The following is a 24,202-nucleotide window of genomic DNA, read 5'->3' as shown; positions in this document are numbered from 1 at the left end:
CCGCGGCCTTGGGAGTCAAGAGTCTGTTTCGTTTTGCGTGGAAAACAACCGCAGCGCTGCATTGTAGATTTTTGCATCAAATGGATTACGGCAACAGAATATTCCACCTTAATACTTATAATAACAAAGGATTACATCTGATTCCTTTGTCAATTTAAGAGGATAATATCCTGCATTGAATAACAAAAATCCCCAGTTGGTAACATAAATCTTTGCTGAATATATGAGGCACAGCTCACTCTGATACCCTTCATATAACCCACCGGGCTCTGTGTGCAGTTTCCAAGCAACACATCCACTCATGACGGAATTGCAAAATTACACTATTCCTGATTCTGCAAATTACTTATTGGCTTGCAATGAATGCATTATTTAACAGTAGCAGTTGATAACAGGCCCAACAGGTAGAAAGGATGGGTTAATCATCACCGCAGCTTGAACATTGAATCATAATAGCGGGCTGCACAATATGGTATTTTCAGGGGTAATTTCGGCCAGTGGGAGCGACATTTATTAACTGACCGAAAATGCTAAATAATCTTACAGATGATGGAAACTGTAGGAGTCCGCGGGCAATCCAAATGCACTCTTTCACAGCTGCATATGGGGCGGCAGCGTCTGAGAGGGACAAGGCATCTTGAGTGACCCCGGTTCAGGGCAAGGACTGGAGAGCTGCTGTCAGCAGCTGCGATTGTGTGTTCACAAGCCGGCGAGTCGGCGCGCTCGCTGCCAGCATGCTTGCTGTCTTTAACATAGTGGCTGCTGAATGGGGCTGATAAAATGGCAGATTGTGGGGTGTAACAATGAACACAGCGCTCTGCCTGAGTGTTGTACAGGCTGTGTTTGGTGTTGCAAAGTGTTTAACTTAGCAAGCCACGGTTTCATATTCCTTTAAAAAATATATTTACTCTCTATGAGGTTATCTTTGTGCCGTTCTTCGAATAAAAGCCGAGGCCATGGTGATACTAACTCGTGGACACAGACATAGCCACATTTTGGAGGCTGTTTTTAACCAAATGCTAACATTATGGGTTGTTCAGTGGTTTGCGCTTCCGCTGCACAGCAAGAAGGTCCCTGGTTTGATTCCAACAGGAGGCCTCTCTGTGTGTGTTTTTTTTTTTTTTTTTCATGTTCTTCCTGTGTCTGCAGGGGTTTCCTCTGTGTTCTCCGATTTCCTCCCCCAGTCTAAATACAAGCAGTGGGTCAATTGCATGAGTGAGAGGGTGAATGGTTGTATGTCTATATGTGGCTATGTGACAGACTGGGTACTGATCCAGGGTAAGCCCCGCCTCTCACCCGATAACCGCCAGGATAGATTCCATCCCCCTGATGACCCTGAGTGCAAGGACAAGCGTTATGACTAATGCATGAATACGAGAGTTGCACTGATTTGTATTAGTCAAGCCTGAATTATGTTAGCGTATGCATAAGCAAGAATATTTGTGGCCTTAACTTGAGTAAAATGTAAGTTCTTTCTCCGGAAGAGCATTTTGATAGCTTGTGTTTAAAGGTAGTTTATCCTGTCAGAACATTATTTGGAGAAGTACAGACATCCATCTCATTGTTTTCAAAGATTTAAGAAGCCTTTTTGGTGAGGGGTGAAACATGTTCAAGTGAAAAAAATTCAAATCCAGTTGCCAAGAAAAGTTTGACAAAAACTCACCATGACTTAAACGACCGAGAACCTCCACAGACATTGTTTTCAAAGATTAGCCCAGTGACAGCGAAACCTACCGATCACTTATCTGAACCAGTTCTTGCCCATCCACAGATTTAGTGTCTGGTTCTCAGCTGTCACTGAGGGGTAGAAACCCCAGAATTGGCCCAGAACGAGGCGCTACATGTGTCAGTGCTAATTGCCAACAGTTGCATTATAGTAGCCGCCTAAACACAAGAACTGCGTCTGGGAATATCATTAGATTCTGAAAATATTTTGTCATAAACCAACGATTTTGATAAATGGAAATCCACTCTGTAGTTGTTCAGACGTTTCCCTCCAAACCACAAATGACAACTCGCCGCTGTTGCAAATGGAAATGTCAAGTCTAGGATTCATCCTCTGGGGGGACATTAATATTTGAGCAAAAGTTCATATCCATGGTAATTCATCCAGTAGTTGTTGGGAGATATTGTTTTTGCAGGGACATTTACATTCCTAGATTCAAGTGGGAACATACTGACCTCAGGCTGAATCCTTCGCCATTATGTTACGTAAAAAAAGTGGGGAAGCTGCTACCAACACCGGGACAAAGCATGACGCCGATGGTTTCCGGAGTGGCTGGAAACCGTAGGTGTCAATTCGTCCAGTGTTTGTGTGATTCATGCAACTTCAAACCAAATGGATGCAAGGGTTTCTCTTTCAGAAAGAGCATGTCTATGATTCTAATTCTAATGCGCAGACCGCATATAATGACGGTTTGGTAACTGACCCAAACACTCATAACATGCAAAATAAGGCTAGAGGCATCGATGGCCCTTCCCCTGGAGTAGAATATCACCTTATTTGGCTTCTGTGTATCGATGAAAGTGTGCCTCACACAGCCCAAAGCTCTTTGCAGTGTTTGGAAGACCCTACGGTTGCATGCTAATTTATATTTATCAGGATTTACTCTGCATCGGCGGTAAGATGCCAGTAGGAGTCTAAAGTCCATCTAAATGCCAAGTGACTCTCAGCCAAATTTGGGGTTCGGTATTAAAATATTAAATAAGGACAATGTGTGTTTGTTGTGGTAATTAACAGGAAGTGCTCCAATATTGCAGTTTGAGGACATAAACGCACTCTATAACAGCGGTGCATTTTCTATATTTGTATTCTAGTTATGCTCTCCTTGAATAATTCAGTTTTCCCCTCTGGAGCAGTTCACAGCTAATTAACACAGAAGTGTGTTGCCAGGGCAGACTAGTGGATCTGATGCAGGCCCTGTGAGTGATTCAGCTTGTGTATGAAGCAGGGGACCTATCAGTCTAAGATTTATTGACAGAGTGCCGCTCCACTGACACCCAAATCACTGATGCATCATGGGTTGATTAATTGTAGGCGGGGGGAAACACTGCGGATGAGTTAGCCTAATGAAACTGCAAGATTAGCGCCGCGCCCCGCAATGATAACGCCGGCTAACACAACACGAGCTCGACACGACTGGGTTTTATCATCGCAGTCAGAGTGAATTTTAATTACCATTCAAGAAAACTGCGACGAACAGTCGGTTCGTTGCGCACGTCCAATTCATCGCGCATGTTTCATCTATGTGCTGGTTGACATCCCTGCGGGGAGACCTCCGTTTGACTCCTCAGTCAGCTCCTTCGACTCACTGCAGGCTCATGGCGAGCACTTTGACTCGCAAGAGCGGTCTGATCAAACTCGCTCCATCTGCAGTCACTCTCAATTAGCAGTGTTGCTAGGGGGATAAATACGTTTGCAACAGCTGTTAGAGTGTCTAAATTTCCCCAGAGGGGGAGGTTCTCAAAAGGCTGCTTTGGTGCATCCGAGAACGTTAAAAGTTGTGTTTGGGAGAATGAGGCAAGAGGGGAATTTAAGCGAGAGCGTTTCATTTGAATGAGCAGGATGCGTCAGTTCGTAACAAGCTGATTGCTCAGTTCACTCACCTGACGTGAAGCTCTCACAGTTACAGCGGGATCGATTTCTTGAACCGGACGTAATTACGCCGAATAGTTTTAGTCAGTAATTTTTGTCAGAATCAGTTTTACTGACTAAGTATGTTCACACATTCTAGGAATTTGGCGCTGATTGACAGCTATAACACACATTGACGCAGAAGTAAACAACTACTGAAGAAGAACATTAAAAGCACTACCGGATAGTGCAGCGTGGACTTTAGGAATAAGGTGATAATCCATATGAGTAATGTGTTCAGTGAGGTAGCACAAGGATGAAGTAATTGCATTCATGAAATAACTAAAAAAAGCTATGAAGACTGGCACGGTAATGCACCGGTCAGTGCTTCCATGTCACCGACAGGAAGGTCTCTGGTTAGATTCTGACAGGCTGCCTTTCTGGGTTGAGTCTTCATGGTCTCCCTGTGTCTGTATGGGTTTCCATCAGGTTCTCCAGTTTCCTCCCACTATCCAAAAACATGAAGGTAGTTCATCGAAGACCATGATTTACCAATAAGTTCGAATAATAGGGTGCATGGTTGAATGTCTGTACATGACATGGGAATGACAGAGTGAATGGTTGTATGTTTTTATGTAATGTGAATGAAAGAATGAATAGGGTGGCACGGTGGCGCTATGGTTAGCGTTTCAGCCCTCACAGGACCCTGGTTCGATTCCAACAAAGGGACCTTTCTGCATGGAGTTTGCATGTTCTCCCAATGTCTGCATGGAAAAAAAATTGGGGAAAATTACCCTGAATGAGTGATTGAGTGAGTGAATGGTTGTATGTCTGTATATGTGGCCCTGCAATTGTGTCCACCGCCTCGGGTGAGGGATAGGCTCCAGCATCAGCCGTGACCCTGAGTGCAGAATACGCGACAGACAATGTATGGATGAGAGAATAAATAGGTGTATGTCTCCATATTGACTGAGTGAGAGGGTGAATGGTTGTATGTATGTCTCTATGTGTGGCCCTGTGATCGACTGGTGACGGGCGCAGGATGAACCCCGCCTCTCACTCAATGACGATGGTAAGCAGTATAGATATTGAATGAATAAAGTGATAACCAGGTAGAGATGTTTTTAGTGCATGAAGGTATATAAGGTGCCGTGGGGATTTATGCATTAGCAGAGTGACGGCTTATGGGATAAAGTACTAGAGGGATCCATGTATGAGATATGTTTCAAACTGGGTTATGTTTCTTGGATTAAAAAAAATCTATCTAGCCATGAGCACAGACTGAGCCACCGTATAAATCGGTAGCCTCCGGCCAGATTAAACTACTACCCTTGCTGATATCAATGTTTCCATCAAGAAAAGCCTTTCGGGTGGTTTTTGTTTGCATCATTGCAGAAACACTGACTGTCCGAGCCTAGCTGAGGGCCTGATAAGCTAACCTCCTGTGGAGTGGCCACTATTGTTCGTGTCACTTTCCTGGGCCACTCTTAGCAGCCTCAGACCCCAGACTATGGTGGAAACCAATTGGCTGAACTCTGTTTCATGCATAAAACATAAAACATTAAATGGATGTATTCCCATGTTAAACTTGGGATTTTACGATCTCACAATTCTTGCTGCTCTGCAGGCAGCCTTCAAGAACCCCTAATGAGCTGGCTTCACACCCACTTGCCTGCTGAAATGGACTGCCTGCAAATTAAAAAAAAATCTTTACTCCCATTGCAAAGTTGTTGAATTTGCAAATTTGCGTGCCAGCCTTGAAAAAAAAACCAAAAAGATTAAAACTAGGATTGTTTATCTGGAAAAACCATACCATAATTACATACCACTGCTATGCTGGGTAGGTGTGCAAAAAAGACTGCGGCCATTTCACATTATCATTTTATGATATTTCCCTTAGTTTCAGAGCTTTTGTTATTTTTTTTGCAACATGCAGCCTTCTGGAGCGATACAAGACGAGAGAGCCATCATATGAAAACAAACCTCTTAACAGAACAGAGAACTGGATGACCAGAACAATAGCCTGGAAACCAGTCAGGTGCTCTTTCGAGATGAGTGCACCAGAATTGCTTGTTACCATTTGTCATTTCAGGCAAACCCCTTTTTGCACAGGCAGTCTGTCATGACCTCCCGTGGTATAAAAAAATTGGATAAAAGATCCGGCTGATTCCTCCTCTTCGTCAAGGAACTGGCACGGTCTTTTCTTTTCTATCTGCCGTCTCGGCACTTAGCGTAACATGTTTCCTGTTTAATGATAATGTCCTTGTTGGGTAATGAAATTAGCATAGGAAAGAACACCATGATGCCACTGTCCTCCAGCTTTATCAAATAAAGAGATGCACATGCATACAAGGGGATCTATTACAGCTGAATTGCCTTTCATTAGTGAGTGAGTGAGTGAGTGAGTGAGCAAGGGAGTGAAAATCGTGCGTGCTGTTCATGCGTTCTTGTGCGCATCACAAAACGGGAGTTTGAGCACAACTGTAGAATTTGGCACCCATTACATGAGAAAAATCTCAATATTAGTGGCTGGATACATAGGGATTACCTGCTCTGTCTGCTGCCGCCAAAACAGGCGCAGGCGCTCTCATGTTTATGGACTTTCCGTTGGGCAACTCAGAGGTTTTGTGGAGTAGAGGACGGGGTCAACCGTACGACCATGTGCTGGATCTAAGGCCAATGATCAGTGGGACTGAGGTTGGAGACAGAGGCCTTCCCCGACTTTCCACCACTATTCTCTTGAGCTTCTTTGTTATTGATAAAACAGCACCTAGTACCTCGTAGTATTAGCCTTTTAGCGTGTATTGTTTTCCAGCTATAAGGGAGAGCCCGAGGTAGGACATATCACACCTTCTTGACAGGCCGAGGTGGTCTAATAATGTAATTAGGTGCTTTTTAGTTAAGACCAGAAATCACCGGACATGAAAAGCTGTCATCAGATATCGGCATTTTGAAGAATGTCTCTATTGCATAGTGGATCGATAAAAGCATATTTTCCAAGTAGCAAGACCGTATCCCATCAGGAGTACCGTAAACATCAGCATCAACAACAGCAGACACAAAGCCCACCCTGTATGTTTGATAGATAGCTGCAAATGGAGAATGGGGCAATACTCACCAGTGTTTCCTTCAACAAGACATGGAGCTCGGTGTGGTTATGACTCATGGCAATCTCTGCAGGAGTCTGGCCGTGGCGATTGGCAGTGCGCATTGCTTGCTCAGCACCTGGACACTGCAGAAGCAGGCTGCAGACACTTTTCAGCCCGTACTTAGCGGCAAAGTGGAGGATGGATGGTGAATCTGCTTGATGGTGTTCTGGTACCGGTGTTCCTGTTCAGGTACAGCCAGTAATTTAGAGATACATATTTTCTTTTTCAAATAACAGGAATGATGATTCGATTGAAACCCATAGGTAGACATGCCATGTTTTTTTTTTTTTTTTCTTACAAATAATACTTGTTGGTCACCACATCTTCAGAAGATAACTTGTAAGTGGGACCAATGCAGCGAGAGGAATCTCAAAGGAGTCGAGGACCGACAGCTAGGAGGCATTTATTGACCTGTTTGGACCTTGAATATATCGCTTTGCCCTTTTTAGCCGAGTTGAGGATCAATTTCAGTAGCTAATGAAGCCATCAATCTCTCACATAATGAGCCGAGAAATAACGGAAAGCTTTTTGGTGGTGGATAATGTGCATCTTGCAATGAGAATGGCTTCCAACCGTGAGCTGATGCATTGCATAACCGCATAGTCAGAGGGAGAGAGAGAATTCCACTGACATTCGTGCCTTACTCGTGGTAAGGCCTTAGCAAAAATGCTACTAATAGGTTTGCTTTAAAGAGAGAGTGTGCCCCCTCAGATTAAAATGACGTGCTTTTCTCATGGCTGTTGTAACATACAACCACTCAGATATTCTAATGTGCAGATGAGGACAAGTATCGAGAGTTGTTTTTTAAAGAAAAAATTTAACTATAAGACATTTCACTCCAGACCTCCAAATTTCAAGAAAATAAGTCCTCTTATTATTTCCTTTAGGCTTCTCCCTTCAGGGGTCACCACTCACCACAGCCAATCATCTGCCTCCATCTAACCCCGCTCTCAGCATCCTCTTCTTGGGCATCCTCTTCTCTCACATCAACTTACTTCACGTCTTCTTTCCCTCCATACATAAATCTTCTTTCAGGTCTTCCTTTCATTCTGGATTGCACATCACCACTGACACTTTTCACCACTGTTCCAATCCGCTTGCACACGTTTCTTTACCACTTCACCACACTCTCCATTGCTCTGAACTGTTGACCCCAAGTACTTAAAATCCTTAACGTTCGTTATCTCCGCTCCATGTAGTTTCACGCTTCCACTTGGGTCCCTCCCATTTACACACATATTCTGTCTTGTTTCAGCTAACCTTAATTCATCTCTTCTCCAGAGCATACCTCCACCTCTCCCGATTTTCCTCCACCTGCTCACTGCTCTCAATACAGATCACAATGTTATCGGCAAACATCACTGGCCGTGAATGCTCCTGTCTAAATATAAGGTGAATAACTAGAATTTGGAAAATTAATCTTGCAGTCGTAGCCTTGTTGATCAAAGTAATCTACGTACATTGGAGAGCCCGGTTTTATTATAAGTGACTGGAGGAGTTGTTTATCCTGAGAAAAATGTTTCTGCATTAGATTGCTGCCAGCAAGGTCTGTAGATTACATTGACCAACCTGTGGAGCCGATTCCAGCCGCTGCGAGTAATTATTGTGTTTCCACCAGAAGCCAAAAATCCATCGGTCAGAGGAGTTTCATCAAGAACCGTGACAGGTTCATTTTCGAGCAGGTAAAATTCTCATGGGCTCAACTTTGTGAGCTACAACTCGTTGAAAAATGGAAAATAGCATAAACGGCTGTGGTTTTAAAATGCAATTTACTTCATAATATCTTCTTATCTTTAGTGGAAATATGAAATCAAGGGTGAATTAATCAATGATCAAGTCCAGGAAGACAATTTTTTTTTTTTAAATATTGTTTTGAAATACTTCCAGAGGGATATGAATCTGCAGAGGGTAGAACAAAATCATATCGCCCCTCCCGAGTGGACGCCTGGCACTTTCAGGCCAGGATTTCTAGAAAGCAGCTTTTTCGTTTGGTTTGACAAATAACCGCTGCGCTTTTCCATTGTAGTGGGGGGAAGGCAGGAATGGCTCTACAGCATCCAAAATTGGGCAAACATATCAGGACGGATAAACAGGGAAGAATACGCTTTATTTTTATTGTCGAGTGCAAAGTCAAGGTGCAGCAAGATTATTTCCATTTATCCTCACCTCCTCAAATTTTTTAATGTATCAAAATGAAATGTACCCGGATCTGCAGAATCCCAACAGAATAGGTTTCAGCAACAACAAGAAAAGATAATAAAACCAGATTCAGCATGTACTGTCATGTAATGTTAAGTGTTGCTGAAAGTGCTAATAAAAGCTGAAGACAGAGCACAAGGTGCAGGGAATGGCTCAGAGAATATTGGGGAGATGTTTCGTAATACCATATTCACAACAGCAGCAGTTTACCTCCTGCAGGTGTGTCCTTGCACTGGAGTCCCTGAAAGCCTCCAGTGGGCATTGCCTCCAACAACAGAGAGAACAACTTCTGATCCAGCTGCTCCACCGAGGGAACCTGAAAAGCCTGCCACACACACACACACACACACACACACACACACACACACACACACACACACACACACACACACACACACACACACACAATTTCTCCTCAATGTAATTAACAAACACAAGCATGTCCAAAAAAAAAAAAAATCTGTTGTAGCGTAACATCAGGAGGTGAATAATGAAAACAGAGCAGAGCAGAGGTGTGTGTAAGAGAGGCACATTATTACAGCAGCTACAATACAGCACAGTCTACAGTTTCAGATTAAAAGCCTCTCGGCAAATTTGTCTTTTGGCATTGCTCGGATTTGCCCCCTCAGCAAAACAGGCCCAATCAAATCAAGTGTTGGTGCGTGGAAGCGCTCTGAAACCAGCCAGTTTCCCGTTCCAGGGAGGACACGGCGGTGCTAAAATGCAACATTGATCCACTTTCCCTTCCGTGCTTCCGCATATTTCTATTGGCTCGCACCGGATCGATGACAGGCAGAGTTTTTTGGGCAGCCATTGACTAATTTCTATAAATGAGTTGCATAACGATGAGTCACTCGGTAACATAACACATTCAGTGTCCCGGAGGAGTTCCTTATATTGGGGAGTGGGAGGACGGAGGGTATTTTAATTTTTTTTTCTGCATTAGTAATTAAATCATTGTCTAGATGTATTGAGTTATGTTGGCAAGTTTAAAAAATTACTCTGTACGTGTTGTCTGCAAAACATGTTTACATTCTACTGCAGTGTTTCTTAGATGAGGCAGCCTTCAGAGTAACACTAAGACCATTAATTTGAAATGTAGGAATACATATTTAAAAATAATAATGATAATATGTCTCTGAAGATGTCAAAAATCCTCAGTAGAAGCCGTGTTCGACCAAGGTGCAGAGTAAGAGTAAATACATTGATGCAATTTCATGAACAATAAAGTAACAACAACAGCTATCCTCAGCATCATAATCAAAAGGGTTGACATCCAGCATTTTTTGGTGCACCACAGGATTGATCTCTAATGACTTTACCTGACACATGAAGTCTACCGGGTCAGTCACCCTGGACAAAAGATGCGTGATTTCTTCCGTGTTGCTGTAGAACTGTATTTCGGCTTTGCCCAGAGGCACTCCGTTGCGGTAAACAGTCACTCTCACACTGCTGGCTGGAAAATCTGCAGCAGTTCCAAAAAAAAAAAGATGATTCTGATAGAGTATTTATTTCTTTAATATTTTCACATTAAATAACTCGTTCTTTCCCTCGGGACGCTAACCAGGTGTATTGACACACAGGATCTGTTCGTTCCAGCTGTCGGGCGTCACTCTCACGGTCTGGTTCTCCCCAGTGAACTCCACCTCAGCTTCGCCGCCACATGCAGTATTTTTCAAAAGAATAAACACCTCTGTGGAGCCCTGTAAAGGAGATAGCATACCTCACTGCAGGCTTTCTTGAAAATAAAAGGAATTGATAACCACCGGCAGAATGAGTGTCTCACCCTGCAGGGGATCCTGGAAGGAACCACCACCATGCTGGATGTGACACTGTGGGCTCCATCTGATGGCTTTTGCTCTGATCCAGTATGTTTACGTGTCCCCTGGAGGATATTTGCAGCTTTGGCTGAAACACCTATAAAAGATGGGCCATTGAGTTAGATGACGATTCATTTCCCGAAAGCATAAATATGTCTCTCGTGTCATTGGGCATTGAGGAGCGCTTCCTGCCATGCGAGCAGTTTGTTTGGGATAAAAGCATCAGACTGAAAAATCTGAACTAATCATGCATTTATTGTAATTATATAATTTTCAGACATTCATGATTCCAGGAAGTTTTGTCCCCATGATGCTCTTTGGCAAAGGTTCTTTCACTAGTGCCTGACTCCCCTCATAGTTTCTCCCATTCTGTAGGAATGCATGAAGTATCACAGATTTATGTTCAAAAAGACTCCATTGTACACCGATACCAAAGTGGGCAACTCCCGAGGAGAGTGATTTCAAGGTCTGAAAACTAAAAATGGATTTGTAGTGCAATGCAAATCTCTGACTTCTATTTATTGAGCTTGCAAATGTACACGGTGTGCTTGTGTGTGAAGTGTCAAATACTGCATCACTTAAATCTTAAATTACAAAACAATTTAAAATAGGAAAGAAATGAATATCAGTTGTTGCAGACCCCCACCACACACACACACACACACACACACACACACACACACACACACACACACACACACACACACACACACACACACACACACACACACACACACACACACACACGCGCACGCGCGCACACACACACACGCACATACACACATACATGTGAACACCTGTGAGTAAAACCCTGGTGACAAAACCATGAATAATAATGAGAAAAAAAATCCATCCCATGCACATAAATGGTGCCATTAGTAGATGCGTTAATGCTACAAGAGAGGCGAGCTCACTGTAACGGATGGAAATAGTGTGTGACAAGTGTCAGCATCAGACTCACTGTAAGCACACATGTATTCAGTGTCCCTATAGCCATTGGCAGGCTGTTACACCTTTATTAAGAAAAGGCAACGCTGCTTTTAGCTGCTGATCATGACACAATGTACAAGCCAAATCTGTGTAAAGAAGACAAGGTCACAAACCACCTAAATGAAAGAGCAAGTTCACGTCGATTTCCTGGAAGAGTCATACAGACCTTCCCTTCAATCCTTGACTTTCCTGTAGCAGCACAGTGAGGTTGTCATAACAACATGAGTCCCTCAAGCTAAAGCGTGATAAATTATTTCATTTCATTCTCATGTTGATGTGAAACCCTTCTACCTTTAAAAGGTGCTAAATAAGTAAATGAATGAATCACTTAGAGCCATGGCGACCATGATAATTGTGGTGGTGGTGATTTTATTATCATCACAATTTGTTAAGCAGTTGCAAAAAGTAACCATATTCCATTAAAAAATCCCATTAACATAGGGAATGTTTTAAACATCATATCTTCTGTCAGTACGATGATATTTAGCTCAAATTACTGCGGTACTCTGCTATGAGCCCACGGCATCATTTGCATGACTGAGGACTTTAAGTGATGTTTTTTGAAACCGAATTAGCGCAAAAGAGCAACTCATGCCATTTCCTTTCTCCTATTTAATTTGATATTAACAGTGCTAAAACAAAATACTGATTAAATCAGAGTGTAAAATAGAATACAATACAACATACATAGAATATACATTAAAACAATGTAAACAATATATATTTTTTGCATACATGTATAGTTGTTATCAATACGGAGCCAATCATAGGAGAATTAAAAGCATCCCATTCTATCATCACGTGGAGAGTATAGTATTTCACCATGAATTGTCTAGATGGAGGTATAAAGTAATAATAAATATAAAAATACTCAAGTACCTTGAAAATTATGCTCAAGTACACTACTTGAGTAAATGTACTACATCAACAGTGACAGCTATTCATGTGGAAATGAGTTGCGGCCAGCAGTGTCTTGAAGCATCCTCCTCTACAGCCAGAGACTGAGGGATAATGTAAGGGATGAGAGCTCAAAGGAGGGAACACAAAACATCATGATGCCATTATTTAACACTCTAAAAATAGTTTTAAATGGAAACATTTACTTAAATATACTTAGATACTACTTTTATACCTTAAAGGGAATTAAAGATTTTGTTACTTGGGCTTCAGTTAGCGCCACCTGTGTATTAGCATGCTAATACACCGCAAACACGATTTCCCTGCAAAGTCTATTATCCTTATTATATCCGAACACCAGTTATCCTTGTTGTTGTACAAACAATTTTCCGTTCTATCGTATTATCCGGTTCCTATCATAGTCAGTAAGTTCCTCTGTGTTGGTGGGGCTCAAGGGCCCCTCTGCCTCTCTGGCTTTTAGTGAAAATAGGTGTTAGGTGGTGCATATCTGACGTGTGGATCTACGCGGATTTTCATGCTTCTAGGTTTGAGGCTGTATACTAAATCACCAAACTGATCAGATGGCAATCAGTGCCCTGGATGGAAAGAGGAGGTACATGTGGGCTGAAATGTAACCGTCTGTGGTATCCTTGCTTGAGCCACTTCACTGCATTAGTGCAACAGAGCCATGCAGAGTGCACTTGAATTTGCATGGTTCGAAATGAGTAATCAGTGATGGCCAAAGAGGAAAGACTGGCTATTTGCATCAGATGTTCCTCCCGCACACACACCTGTATTAAAGTAAGCCCCCTCCTCCGCTCTCCTGTTTCAAATAGTCCAATTAAGTGAGGTGGAGAAGAAGGCAGAGGATAATTGGCAATTCAAAAAAGAACATGCTGCAAAACACACAGTTTCACCCGAGATGTCTCCACGGCTTGTGCTAAAATATATAGTCCTTAGCTCGCAGCTGTCAGGGGAGTATGATCCATATCGGCTTTTTCACCGAGACAGGGTGGTGAAGACCTAGGTTGGTCGTTTTCATGATTTGTAAGATTGGGATTCCCACCGTGTCTCAGTTTCAATGAGAGAAGATGCCTTTCATCTGGAGATCAGCCAAAGGCTACAGAATGGTTTCCATGGGTACCAGGTGTTTTTGTAAAAATATGCAGCAACTCAGAAATTAAACTCTGTCTGACCAAAGTCATCATCAAATAACAGAGGAGCGGCCGAGAAATATTATCTGTAGGTAATAATATGCCCTGGTGATGAAACCATATTACATATTTTAGCTGTTTTGGTTTCTGTTTATGGCAACACAGTAACTGCATGGCTGGCTTGTATGTGGGTGACATAACTGTCAGGCATCCAATGATACATGACACATTTTTCGACCAAAAATGCAAATTAGTTTCTAAATTATTTTATTACCTTTGAAACTTTTGGTAAATGTAATTTAGTTTATCTCATAAATCATGGGGGAAATGCATTGGTTGCCTTGCTTTGGCAAAAAAGGCAGCAAGAAATTTCCCTGGGAATATTCTACATTCCACTTAAAAGTTGGCAATTTATCTCCTAAGTTATCAGGACTATAACTTGGAAGTGTCAGAAAAAAAAATAACCAAGCAGGTTTTTTTAAATTATCAATATGCTGTCACTGATCTAAAAGCTTATCCAGTAACCTTTTGTGAACACAGAAAGGCTCGGACACTCATTTCACGGTGAGTATCTGACATCGAATTTCATACCAAATCAAATATCATGATATATATTGATGCAAAATAAAATTCTATGCGATCTTCTATATGTCATGACATTGGTCTTTTGCCTTATACCCCAACTGCACCTTTAAGTAAGCTCTCCCCCGTTAATGGCTTGCGAGACGGAACCCCTTTGCAAAAGTCAGGTCAGATTAGTCGGTTAAAATAACATTATTCTATACTTTTATGACTCACCATAGCTAAATATATTTAAATGCTGTTGAACACACAAGGCACATTTGCATAAAATTAAATGTCAATGTGGGATGGATGGTTTGGAAAATTACTCATTACCGGTAGGTTTATTTTTTACAATGAGGATAGACTTCTTCCTGCATACATATTTGATTGTGTGTTGTCTGTGTGTAAACATACCTTTTCTCACAATGTCAGTCACAGTGGAGAGGTACTCGTGAGTGTCTTGCTCACTGGAGATCTGCAGACACTCGTCAGCGTCAAGCGGCACGAGGTCCAGCAAAGGTGCCAGACTTTCCACGCCACACAGCAGAACCACTACCTGGGCAGCAGGACTCAGCACACGGGCCAGGAAGAAGCGTTTCAGCTGGCAAAGCCCCTCCAGCAGGCCCTTGGAAAGGATCAGGAGCTTGCAGGGGAAGCCAGCCAGCTCTAGAAAGTCGTCCTGCTTTTTGGTAAAAGCAGCAATGTCGTAGCAGCAGATCCCATCCTTGGACATGGGACCGGTGAAGACAGACTGCAGGTACGTCGCCCACTGGTCTGCTTCGGTCTCGTAAATGATTAACAACTCCTTTGCTAAAAGAAAGCAAACACTCCATATATTTTCTGTAGAAAAGACAAAAAAAACACCTACTTCCCAATTTCAAATTCTTCAATATATTGTTTTCTTTTTTATTTCATGATATTTGCTAATTATATTTGTGTAACACTCAGTTTATTTTCTAAGGTGCTTCTTGACAGTTTGTCATTTGTTTTCCAAATCGTTTTAGGTGGTTTACTTTAGTTTTAGGATGTTACCCTCATTTTTTAGGTATTATTTTTTAGATATTATTTAGGTATTGTTGAAGAAAAAAACATTACATAAGTCATACTTTTAATCTTTTTATGACTTATATCACGGTTTATAAAGTCTTTTTTTTTCATGTTTTCCCTCCAATTTTTTATACTAATACCTGAGTCATATCATGATCAGATCATTTTTAAATTTCCATGATTTTTAGGGAAAGATTTTTCAATTTTCTGCAAACAGGATTAGCCCATTTGTTAAACTAACTGAGCGATGATATGTTAAAAACAGAAAGTTTGACTTCACAATTAACTCCCTTTGATGTACCTCTTGATCTATTCCGCTCATGCAGACTTTAGTGCAGATATGCAGGTAACAGTGTAAATCCTCATAATAATGTTTTAATAGTACTGGTCATGTCAATTGTTAAGATCAGTCAAACTGTTTATTTTCAGTGTTATTTGCTTAACTGAAACTGAAACCTCGCAAAGCATTGTAGTACTCACAAATAAACTTATATCACACTGTCGTAAAGTAATTCCAGGTTCCTGTCTAGAATAATAAACTAATACAGAGTTAATACAGCTTACCTGTCTGGGTCATGGCTACAGTGCTGACTGTCTGCAGGTCTGACTACACAATGACATCAAACACAGGGCTGCTATTGTCAGGAGATGCACAGATAACAACTAGTTTCCTGCTTCACCCAAGTGGACGCAGAAACGTGACCTTCTTTTGAAAGTGTGAAACCAAAGGGGCATTTGCCCTGGCGATGGCTGGGAATATGTAACCAAACTTAGCAGGCGGCAAATGATCAGTCACTTCATCTCACACAATACGTGAAAAATAAACATGATAAAAAAATGTAAAATATAGGAAGAGCATGTTGATGTCTTTTCGAGCATGAAAATGAAATTGATGTTAAGCAATGGAAAAGTCACTCGTGACCAATAAGTGAAAAGTTGAGTCACTGCTGTCATTGGTGTTTAATTGAGTCTGCAGTGGCAGCTTGTATAAAGAGGAACATGAGAACATGAGGCGTGTTAGAACTAATGATCACCCCATGACCATGAACAGCAGCGTAGTGACTGAGCTGCTTTGTTGAGAGGATGAGAAGGTGAAAGCGGAGGTTAATGTTATGCAAATCCAGCACCGTGGACCAGGGGACTTTCACTTCCATAGGGCCGTGTTTTTGTGACAAATAAACCTAAATAAAATGTCTGCAGTTCCAGTCTACAATGTAAAAAGTTTGGGTTCTCGAGAAAAAAGAAAAAGAATTAAAAAAAAAAAAAAAAAAGCAACCGGTGGAAATATACTGACATGATAAAATGTTTAGCCTTTATCTAATTCTATGGAAAAGGCCTCTAACCACAAACAAATTCTTTACTTATACTATAAAATGCAAATGTAAACAACTGACATTTTAAGACATTCATAATATCATTATCCAAAAATTGTCATATTGTTTTCTTAACAATCTTCAGATTTAATCATTTATCATGTACGTTTTTGACACTTTTTGGCATTTGTAATCAGTTTTAAGCAACTATTAAATCCTTATGTTATACCTATTTTTCTAGTTGTTCTTTTTTAATGCAGCATGAATGACCTAAAGATGAAGAACTCCATGTAGTTACCAAACACTGAGTCAATGCAAACTGAGCCTGTCTTCTGGATCCCCTGGTCCTGGATCTCCAATAAAAGGTAACAAAACCAGAAATGACCAGAAATTTTGAAAGGTTTTAAAACTCTAAAATTATTACAATCAGTCTACATTATCCTTGGTTCTGAGAAAAAGTAGCAAATGAATATTGTTGTTTCGACATCTTAACGTTAGGCAGGGCCTGGTACTGAGCAGCTGCCTGACAATTACATTCATCAAACACCTACGACCTTTCATTCTGCTTGCTTCGCATTATTCCTCATTTTATTTAATCCAGTTATTGTTCAAATTAATGTATCCTATTTTAGTATTGCCTACTAATTTGTGATGAACTCTGTGGTATTTTAATGATCCATATTATATATTATGAAGTTAATCTTTATGACTAATATTTAATCGGGTCTGTAGACTGGTCATTAAATCCTGTTCATTTGTTTTTCCTTGGAAACATCTCTGGGGCCATGAAGGCATCAGGAGTGCTGGATAATGGAATGGATCTGCACAGAAAGTGATCAGCAAAAGAAAGCCATTTTAACTTTCTCATTACATTTATAATGACATAAGTCATCTGACATGTCTGCAGCTTGCAGGCTACCAAACTGGGTTAAAGTCAAGTAATGGTGAACAATTTAACACATGAGACTTTCTGCACATAACAATGCAATTTAGTAAATAACCCTGCTTTGATACTGTGAAACCAAAGGGGCACGCTATTCTCATTATTCCAAATCCAACAGCAGCAACAACATACACTAATTGAGGATAAAATGAGAACAGACTTACACTCCCACCAGAGTATATAACACAGCTATTAACTCCTGTGTGACTGACAGACTGACTGATGTCAAATCATGCTGTGGCAATACAATCAGAAACAGATTCTAAAATGCGTGGGATAATTTGATGATAATTTTTGTGTTGTCTCATTAACAGCGAATGCCTAATTGTAATTACCCATTGGCAGGGGCTTCCTGATGATTATAAGTATATTACAGGACAAAAGCAAGGATGCAAAATCATGAATTTACTGCCTCTAATACAATACCGGCGGTCCGTCTGCTCCGCAGTTGAGATTCACGGCCTTGTCGAGCTACATTGTTAATAAAATAATGGCGATCAGATAATTTTGTGAATGGCCTGGAGATATAAGAGCCGACTTCTTCCTCCCTCTTTCCTACCCTTTAAAAACACACAGTGCTGAAAATCATGACTAAACCGTGATTGGACTTCTGAAGGATAAGCCATTTTCAGCCATTTCAATTTTTAAGTAAAGATTACACTCATAATAGGCACAAAAGTCAATCGCTCTGGGCCCATTATTCCATTAAATTTACTGGAAGCACTCTCATCTCAAACAAATAATACTCTATGATATATTTAAAATTAATTGTATGCGGTGTCACTGAGTTGCAAGTTGTGCTTTTAGCGAAGAAAAAAAAAAAGTATTTTTTGTGGTCTTTGTTGGATTCGTTTTGTTTTCTGATCAAATGTATTATTATTGTCAGAACTCACTCATTCCTATCAGGTGGGATTGACACAGACGCAACCCTTTGGTAAAAGTGTGTGCGCCGGGGGGAGGGCGGTCTCCCACTCCCAACCAATAGGAGGATCCTCTGAGACTTGGGGGCGGGACCTACGCGACCAGCATGTTAGATTGCACACACTGCGCTCACTCAACTCGCTACAGAGTAACAGTAAATCAGTCAGAGGAGCTCCTCCGGCACCAGCGGTGAAACTGTAACCCTGTTGCTCGTATTTTTGGCCGCTGACCGGACCGAGTGAGATCACTGCGGTCTCTTTTCTCGGCGAGACTCAAGAGTTGTTCGACAAGAGCAACGCAGGGACCGCTTTCACTCTCATTTCTGCTATATCTCATTATTATATCACACTGGAAATGTCCGAAAACAAGCCGAATGATGAGCCGAAGTTATCTACGACGGACAGGGTGGTGAAATGTAAGTAAAAGAAAAACGAGAATAAGGGAAGGGAGAGGGATAATACAGGCTTTTTGAGACGCAACCGCGTCTCCGCCACTAGCAGACAGACTTAGCGGGGAGAATCTACGGCGGCGGCGAAGACGAGCCGAAACGGTCTGCGGGGCTTCATGGAGGAAGAAGGGTGGTAGCCGAGCTGTGACAACAGCTGTCTACTAGGAAGTGAGGGGTAACTCCGGTTTGTAGACCGGGGGCAAGAATTTAGCTTGAAATGTGTCACAGTGTGGCCGTGAGGCATGATCCGTCCGCCCGTCTTCATTAGCGCCGATTGCAGCCAGCCGTGACAGATGCACGGCCGGTGGGATCCACAGCTCACGGCTTTACAGTAAACGCATGCAGATATTGCACAACCATTACATTCAACCCGAAGGCGGTTTTCCCTCATTTTGCATGCATCGCCAGGAGTAGTTGTTTTTTTCAGCTCAAAGCTGCTGTTTTCTTTCTCCCGCCGTTGCACAATACCGCTCGATATTGTCTATATGTTGTAATCACACATTTTGCCTGTGTGTGTTTGTATTTTGGAGGGGTGGGGGTGGGGGGCGGTGTCATCGTGTGCTTTCACTGTTCGAGCCAAGCGGGGTGGTTCTTCCTGCCTTGTGTGTTTACAGGTTTGACATTCCAACTTTGCAGCCAACCATAAGAATGCAATAAAGATCACAATCGGGTCGATCTACCTCTTGAACGCAGGAGCAATGCTGCCCAGCCTGCCCACCCCCAAGTCAGTTTGCATCACATGTTGACTTCCCTATCAAGCAGCTACTCACTTTGGCGGCAGGATTAAACCCCCCTTCGTTCCCAGCGAAAAGCCTGTCGGTCCGAAAACGACACGGCAGAATGTGTTTATTTGCGCTGGCAGGTTTGGATCCAGCCCTGGTCGCGGCTGATATTCTCTCCAGCTGTAGTTTATCACACTAGGCTTGTGCAGGAAGGGAACTGTTGAGTAATTTTATCCAGTCCTAGTTGCAAAAGTTCAGCTAGTTGAAATTTTCATGTGATTGTTTATACATCAAAAGTTGCTCAAAAGAGAGAGGGATGTCTATTTGAGGCCAGCTTTCTTCAAATGGAAAAATTTGTTTCCTATAAATACAAAAATAATCATAATTGCAGCTATTTTTCATCTGGTCTCTGCTTGCACTATGGCTCGAATGGGGTTGAGTGTTAAAAGGCAGTCATATCGTGTCTTGGGTGCTTTTGTAATGAATATTTCAAGAGATCATCCCCTTGCAGTCTTCAGCAACTTGAAGGCTAATGAAAAATAGATACAAGTATGGGTTTTGAAGAGATTTAACAATTTCACTGGGAGACCAAGCCAGCCTGTGTTTTGGAGCTGCTGTTGTCTTTGTCATGTGACTTATTTTGGACACTGAGGTGTCATAGAAGTCCATATCCAAACAACGTCGTTCCAAGCCTTCCCAACCTTCCAGGCTCAGCTCTCCCGGTTAATCAGATTAAAATGTATCGATCGGTCGGAAAGCCCGGTTTCTGATGCCCTTCCACAAAAACCCTGATTTCCAGATCCGCAAAGTAATTTAGCTAATTGTTCCTTCATCAACTTTTGATGAGTCTGTGTTTTTGGTAATGCATCAGTATTATGACAACACAGATGCTTGATGTGTCCAAAGCAGTTCTCCAAAATAACTGCAGGCTATTGGCGCAAAGTAATTTGTTTTCCTGCTGCCTCCTCTGCCGGCGTTCCTCCAACTTACCGCAACTGGTTTGCTTTCACCTGTTCTGAACGTGCACTCTCTGTATGCTGCTGAAAATCATTGCTGCATGTTGATTGCTCATTATCTTAATTAGCAGAGGTAGGAAACTGCATTCTTCGTAGCTATATATACAACTATACACACACACACACACACACTAATATATATATATATATATATATATATATATATATATATATATATGACCCAATCATTGTGTTTTCCATTTAGTAAGCACCTTTTACTTTATGTTTTTCTGAGTATGTTGTGATTATTGATAATCATGCTTAGGTTGACATGATCATTAACCATTACATGCAAAATAGTTTGGTCAACTAACTGTTGGCATTTCACTGATCTATCCACTTCAAGAATGACAGCTTTCAAGGTGAATATTTCAAATGTAAAATTCAGTGAGTGCAGCTTGATGTTTATTGATTGAATTTAAGTTTTGATATTGGTGTCAGGTGTTGTTTAAATTTCCTCCTAAGATGTCTTTTTCTTTCAGAAATAGATATTTCTAAGCACTAAGATGCTAAAATGTCTATTGTGGCTCTTTGTTTATCCAACAGTGTTTTGCTTAATTTAGTTCTAAAACAGCAACATTGCTATCTGTTTCAAATGTCACACAGTTTATCAATATATGGAGTTTTTCCCCTCACATTACGGCACTGGCCTCTCAAAACACTAGGTCTTGCTGTGAAATTACCCTCCTTATATTAATTCTAAGTTTGCAAAAAGTAAAAACAAAAGTTCCTCAGCCAAAAGTGGATAACAATGAAAAGGCTTGTTCGCCTGCAAGTTTCCTTATTTTTAAGTTGATATTATGAGTCACTAATCAACTGAGGCAGGTTTGCCACAGAACTAACTTCATCTCTCAGTTAAATAGCACTTGGAGTGAGATTTCAGTGAAGCGATGTTCTCTTCAGTGAATCTGTGTGTGTTGACCTTTCTAACAACACGAGCTGGTTGTCGATGCAATGATGTCACAATGGCAAAATAGAGTAGTTTGCCGCTGTTTGATTGTAGATGCAGCTTTTTGTTATCTTCATTTGAGTAAGCCAGGATCTCATCTTCAATGGGGTTTTTATGACCCATCAAATGCCTCCCCTTTCCTCATTCACCCTTTTCCAAACTGCACTTCCGAATAAGTCACTGTCCTTATTTCTGTCATAATCTCGAAGTGTAAATATAAGCACCAATGTACCCACTCTGTCAATGGAGGTTGTATTTCTTTGAGACACCCAGGCTTATTTCAACCCTCATTGTTTGCACCATTATCTCCCATTTCTCTGAAAAAACCCCAGGGGTCATGTGGTCCATTTAGAGTGCTAATAACTTTTTATTGATCATATAACTGATGTAACAACTAAAATATTCAGCTGAAATTATTGAGCCATGTTTAATGCTGTCTGTGATTTCAGTCAACATACCGTGTGCTTGTAACTTCAAGTCTTAAATTATGGCCGATCTGAACCCTCTCTTGGAACGCAGAACCTAAATGTCACTCTTTAGCTGAAAACTCCGACACATGTGAGTCACCACGGGCTAGTTTTAAAATAAATGGACGGTGACATTTGTGGCTCCTCTAAAGCGAAACAAGCTTAGTAATGTAGCTCTTCCATCAGCAGCTGAGAATCAGTGTTTCGGAGCCACCGGCCGAGTGCCGGTCCCTCTCTATGAGTGAGGATGGATAACATCTGACATTTGACTTTTGAGGAGAGGCCCCCGTGCTCAGATGTGCGTGGGTTGAGAGACGATGGCGGCGGTGGCGGCAGTGGTGACAGCGGCACAATGCCAACCAATGATCCCAGCAGGGTAGCGGAGTCATTTATAGCAGAGAACATTAAGTAATACCACGCACTTGATCCTTGGTGTTGGTGTGGTCACCTGTATGTAAAGTCTAACAGACACACACAAGCGCTTCCTCTCATTGGCTCATGTAAAGTTCAATTATTATTACAGCTTTAAATAAAGCCATCGTTTAGAACTGACTTGTGAGCTGTTCATTGGCTTACGCTAAAATCCAAATGAAGAGTAAATTAAACTAATGGAGTTTTCCGTTATTCCTTCTTAAGCATGCGCTGCTCAAGGGACTGCTGCTTTGTAATAGTACTTTTACTCCCTTGTGTTTCCCAGCTGAGCAGTACAGCTTGTTGCAACAACAGACTTGTTTTATGAAGTCATTTCTTTTGAGTCTATAGTAAGCCAATTTCTTGAGTTTTTAGGTATTGTTCCTCACCATGTAATTGTAATTTCTTTCAATATTTTAATGGCATTTAATTTGTTTTCTCGTTTATTTTCTACTCTTGTCAGTGACCCATCTTGAGCCACATCATTGTTACCTACCTGAGCACAAAGCTGGAGAAAAGCTTACAGGATTATCCAGGACAAAGCAATTTTGATAATCTGTTTAAATGCCAAAAGCATTCTCTCATTTCAATGTTTCTTTCATGACTATCAGTAAACCTCTTTGGTGTCAGTAACGCAAAACAAGCTCTTTGTAAATGTCATCTTCGACTCAAAGAAATTGTTTGTTTTCTTTCCATTTTATTGACAGACTGTCAAGAAAAATCTTCAAATTATTTTGTGGAAACCCACACTCTGCTGCTGTAGTGACAACCAAGGTTGCTAATAAAGTAAATGTCGGAATGGCATCTTACTAAAAAAAAAAGGATATATCCCTCCAAACACGTGCATGACAGGTTTCTTGCTTCTATATGCAGTATATATCGCCATTTTATGCTGCTATATTGTAGCCTCTCCATTTTAAAGTTGTTAAAACCCCCTGCCCTGAGAAATCAGGAGGATGATAGCCTTTTTAAGTAACATGCCGCCAACCATAGGGGCAGTACTGAGTAGCTGGTTGAATGGGCACAAATGAGCTGAGGCAGTTTCTGCCGTACTTGCAATTGTCTGAAGTTAATCACACCAAGTCACTCAATCAAGTTTCCCACGTGCGCCTAGAACCCTTCCCTGTCTGCTGTCATGTCTTGTTGGCATGTGGTGAGATTGGGATGCCGGTCCCTTCGGGGCTTTGCCGACACATGCTCCGCATCCTCTGCCCTTCTTCGCAACCTGGAAATGCTCCTTATAGCACAAACCATAAGTGACACAAGACAAGCCGTCTAACTCTGTCATGTGTCTACTTGTCCGTAGCGTTCCACGTTCATGCTGGTTCTTGATAAAGATGTTTTTCTCAGTTGGTGGTGGTGGAGGCCGGGGATTCTTCGATTGTGGTATTGTGAATCTGAGTGAGTGCACCTTTACCACTCATTAGATTAAAGAGGTATTAGGCTCTGTTGTGGATTTAGGGCACAGCAAACACAGCGGATTTGGACAGATTAAGCTCCATATAGGGGGATAAAGGTGATTCTGCTCAGAGGTTGTAATACGACTCCATGCATTAGCTGCTGCTTGTGCTAATTTGATAAAGCACTGGGAGCCAAACAGACATTTTTTTTTTGGATT

General features: G+C 41.6%; 1 protein-coding gene across 4 annotated transcripts in view; it reads left to right on the top strand.

Annotated features, from left to right (window-relative positions):
* The first annotated feature begins 18,651 nt into the window (after nucleotides 1-18,651).
* Nucleotides 18,652-24,202, top strand: part of LOC147223697 (protein phosphatase 3 catalytic subunit alpha) — a 75,424-nt gene continuing 69,873 nt past the window's right edge. For all 4 annotated transcript variants that reach the window (XM_086165859.1, XM_086165857.1, XM_086165858.1 and 1 more), the window contains exon 1: nucleotides 18,652-18,986. In XM_086165859.1, coding sequence (XP_086021985.1) covers nucleotides 18,926-18,986 — 61 coding nt within the window. In that variant the 5' untranslated portion in view covers nucleotides 18,652-18,925. The remainder of the gene's footprint in view (nucleotides 18,987-24,202) is intronic.

The sequence above is a fragment of the Fistularia commersonii genome, chromosome 19 (genome assembly GCF_037954325.1).
Source record: "Fistularia commersonii isolate RoL2024-O1a breed Wild chromosome 19, RoL_Fcom_v1.0, whole genome shotgun sequence".
In the NCBI taxonomy this organism is placed as follows: domain Eukaryota; kingdom Metazoa; phylum Chordata; class Actinopteri; order Syngnathiformes; family Fistulariidae; genus Fistularia; species Fistularia commersonii.
Note: the sequence above shows the minus strand (reverse complement) of the source record. Positions and strands in the feature narration are given on the sequence as shown.